At 39.2% G+C, this 3,629-nt stretch overlaps 1 protein-coding gene across 1 annotated transcript; it reads right to left on the bottom strand.

The window, feature by feature from the left end:
* Positions 1-512: 512 nt before the first annotated feature.
* On the bottom strand, positions 513-982 carry LOC138867698 (uncharacterized). The gene is made up of 2 exons (XM_070144237.1): positions 977-982; positions 513-935 (listed from the first exon to the last, which is right to left on the bottom strand). The coding sequence occupies exons 1-2, from the start codon at positions 980-982 to the stop codon at positions 513-515; spliced, it is 429 nt and encodes a 142-aa protein (XP_070000338.1).
* Positions 983-3,629: the final 2,647 nt, after the last annotated feature.

Raw genomic sequence — 3,629 nt, 5'->3', positions numbered from 1 at the left:
TCCATTGTGGCAAGAAATGTATTTATTCTTTTTATTATCCCTATCATTGTTTAGGACAGTGTTGTCTAAATATTTTTGCCTATTTTAACATTTACCTTCTTGTGCTGTTACGTACCCCCCTCCCCCCGTCCACCATGGCTAAACAAACTTTTATTTAGGTTAATGCAAATAAAATACTAATTATGAAAATAATTTAACACGCGAATGAAGATTCATAGAACATTTTATGTTTCTGTGTGTGTGTGTTCCTTGTTTGTTCACGTATGATCTATGTTGCGTGCCCCAGGGGTACGCGGACCCCAGTTTGGACAACACTGGTTTAGAGTGTTGATGTCTTGCCATTGCTATTATGATCGTCGTCGGCCGCCTTCGGTCTCTAGAAACGATGGCTGCATCAGGTTTGGTCAGTTCTGGTTGCTGCACCTCCTCGTGTGGCTGGGTAGGCTGATCCCAGGTGGCAGTCTTTGCTGCACAACAGGCAGATATGGCCTGTTGCTGCCTGGTCTGTGGAGCTAGCTCTCTCTCCTTCCGGAAGCCAGTGCGGACTTGCTCAGCTTGTTTTGTTCCGCATTGTACAGCGGTTGTCTAGAAGTCGGGACACTGCAAGGTTTTCCCAATTCTGGATGTCGAATTGCTGCACTCTTCGTATTTCTTCTGCAGGTGTCCTTATAACGCAGTCTGGGGCGACCTCGAGATCTGAAGCCCTCTGAGAGTTCTCTGTAGAGTAGGTCTTTAGGGATTCTATCATCATTCATATGGTGAATGTGGACTAGCCAGCGAAGGCGGTGTTGACTTTGGACAGAGATGGAAGGCAGCCCTGTGCGCTCGAGCACGTCCCTGTTGGGGATCTTATCCTGCCATTTGATGCCTAGGAGGCGTTCGAGACAGTGAAGATGGAAGGTATTCAGCCTCTTTTCCTGATCTGAGTATGTTCGCTAGAGTAGAACAGTGTGCTTAGGACACAGGTTCTGTACACATGCATCTTAGTGTTCATTGTCAGGATGGATGAAATGCCATATCCTCTTTTGGAGCTTGATCAGGATCGCTGAGGCTTTCATGATTCTCGAGCTGATCTCTGGTTCGGGGGAGAGGTTTGGGCTGATGGTGGAACCCAGGTACTGGAAGCAGTCGACGGTGTTTGATTCGTGGTTCCCAATGTGGATGCTCAGGGGGAGTCAATGCCTTGTTTCATCACTTCAGTCTTCTTGAGGCTGATGGTGAGGCCAAACACATCACAGGCATGTGCAAAGCAATCAATCAGTCTTTGGAGGCTTCCTGCGAGTATTGCCAGAGCAGCAATGTCGGCGAAGAGGGCTTCCCTGATAGTGACATGCATCACCTTGGTCTTGGCTCGGAGTCTGGTCAGGGTGAATAGCCTACCTTCAGATCTTGTACGCAGGTAGATTCTCTCTTCGTTTTTGTTGAAGAAATAGGACAGGAGCAACAAGAAGAATATCCTGAAGAAGGAAGGTTGGGGAAAGAACACAGCCCTGCTTGACTCCACAATTGATGGGGAACAGCCCTGATGTTGCTCCGTTGTAGCAGACACTGCTGTACATCTGCCTTCGTCAGATCTATGAAAGCAAGGAAAAACGGCTGGTTTTGTTCATGGCATTTTTCCTGCAGCTGTCTTCTCCTGGGGCTTTGCCGTTATAGTGTCAGTTGCAAACTTTGCTCAGCTCTTCCACTGTGGGCTCCTCGTCCAGCTCTTCCAAGGTGGGCAGCTGTCTGATGGCTTCCTGTGCTGTGTCTTATACAACCCTCTTCTGGTCAGTAAAGTTCTGACTTGGTCTTCCGGAAGACAGTCTTGGTGGCGGTCGGTCCAGTAGCTCTCTTGATTCCCGCGGACATACCACCCTATTGTCTTCATTGCTACTACTGTTATTATTATTGTTATCATTATCATTACAAAATTTGTTATTGTCATTATTCTTATTATTATCATCAATATTATGATTATTATTTTTGTTATATTTGTTATTGTTATAGTTTTTTTATTATGATGATTATTATTATCATCATGATCATTATCACTATCATTATTGTTATTATCATCATTATTGTTATCATTATCATTATTATTATTATCGTCATTATGATTTTCATCATTATTACAATGATTATTATAATCATTATCGTTATTGTTATGACTATTATTATTATTATTGTTGTTATCACTAATACTGTTATTATCATACTATTGATATTGCTATTGTTACTGTTATCATCACTTTATCTATTATCATTGTTATTACAATTATTATCATTATTGCTATCATTATTATTACCATTATAATCATTATCACCATCATTATTATTTTTATTATTTCCTCCGCTAAGGGCGTTCTGTTTTTGGTAGCGTTGGTTAGTTTGTTTATTTGTTTGTTTGTTTGTCCGTTGGTTAGCAGGATAATTCTAAAAGTTATGATTTTTCGTGTGTCATAACCCGAATCAGATGTCATTGAATTTTATTGGTGATTCTGGATCCAGGAATTTTAATCTTATTATTATCATTATTATTCTTTTTAATCATTATTATTATCATTATTACCACTGTTATCATCATTATTACTTATTCTTTGTTATTATTATAATTAATACAATTGTTCTTACTACTATTGTTGTCGTGTCATTATCATTATTACTGTTATCATTATTTTTTATCCTTATCAATATCTTCCTTATCATCCTCATCATTATTAGCAAGATTATTGCTAACATCATTATTCTTATTTGTGTTTAAATGTATACGGGTAGGAGCAATAATGATGGCAATAGTAAAGGTAACATTTTATGATGTATATTGCATTAGTAACAGTGTTTCATCCCCAATATAAGAGGGGAACACCAAACTGCCCATTTCCTGGTTGTTGCTGCTATTACTAGTTCTACCATTATAAGGGTAATTGCAATGTTCAAAGTGATGTTAATTTCAATAGCAACAATTGCAACAACAGTAACGGCAATATCAACAAGATTAATTGCGATTTTGGTGATTATGATGATGTGATGAAAATGGTGGTGGATATGATGCTGATTTCAATAACAGTAACAACAGCAATAGTAATAATGGTAATGATAATAACAGTTTTCCCTGCTATATACTGACGATTCCCTACATACTTTCACATCACTTTATAGGTTCTCCATAACGTTCCTTTGCATTGTTTCGTTTGTGGATTTGTTTCCCTGTTCCTCCTTTCCCGGGTGTTCGTGTTATTCCCGGACTCCTTCGTGCGGAAGGGCCAATACATCGTTAATTCCTCTTCTCTCTCCTATCTCTTTGTGGTGAATCGTCTTTTGTCCGCGTGATTGAGTATCGCTGCCCCATACCGTTTATTCCTGTTATCATTATTCTTAGTCTTAGTCTTCCTCGTCTTGTGTTTATCCTCACCGTGTTCTTTCTCATAGTTGCTCTTTCATTTATATAGTCATTTTTGTTATCTTTATTCACGATTTCTTGTATTGTTACTTACTACTTAGTATTTCTTAATCAACATTATTGGTCGCAGTGGTAGTATTAGTACACATGATAAGTCAGCAGTAGCAAGCAGTAATCGTTATCTTTCTAATTTCGATAAGCATCAATAGAAGCGTGAAACTCCAAACATTATTCCCTCGTCTCATTT

Source organism: Penaeus vannamei, chromosome 31 (assembly GCF_042767895.1).
Source record: "Penaeus vannamei isolate JL-2024 chromosome 31, ASM4276789v1, whole genome shotgun sequence".
Classification (NCBI taxonomy): Eukaryota; Metazoa; Arthropoda; class Malacostraca; order Decapoda; family Penaeidae; genus Penaeus; species Penaeus vannamei.
This window is presented reverse-complemented; position numbering and strand designations above follow the sequence as displayed.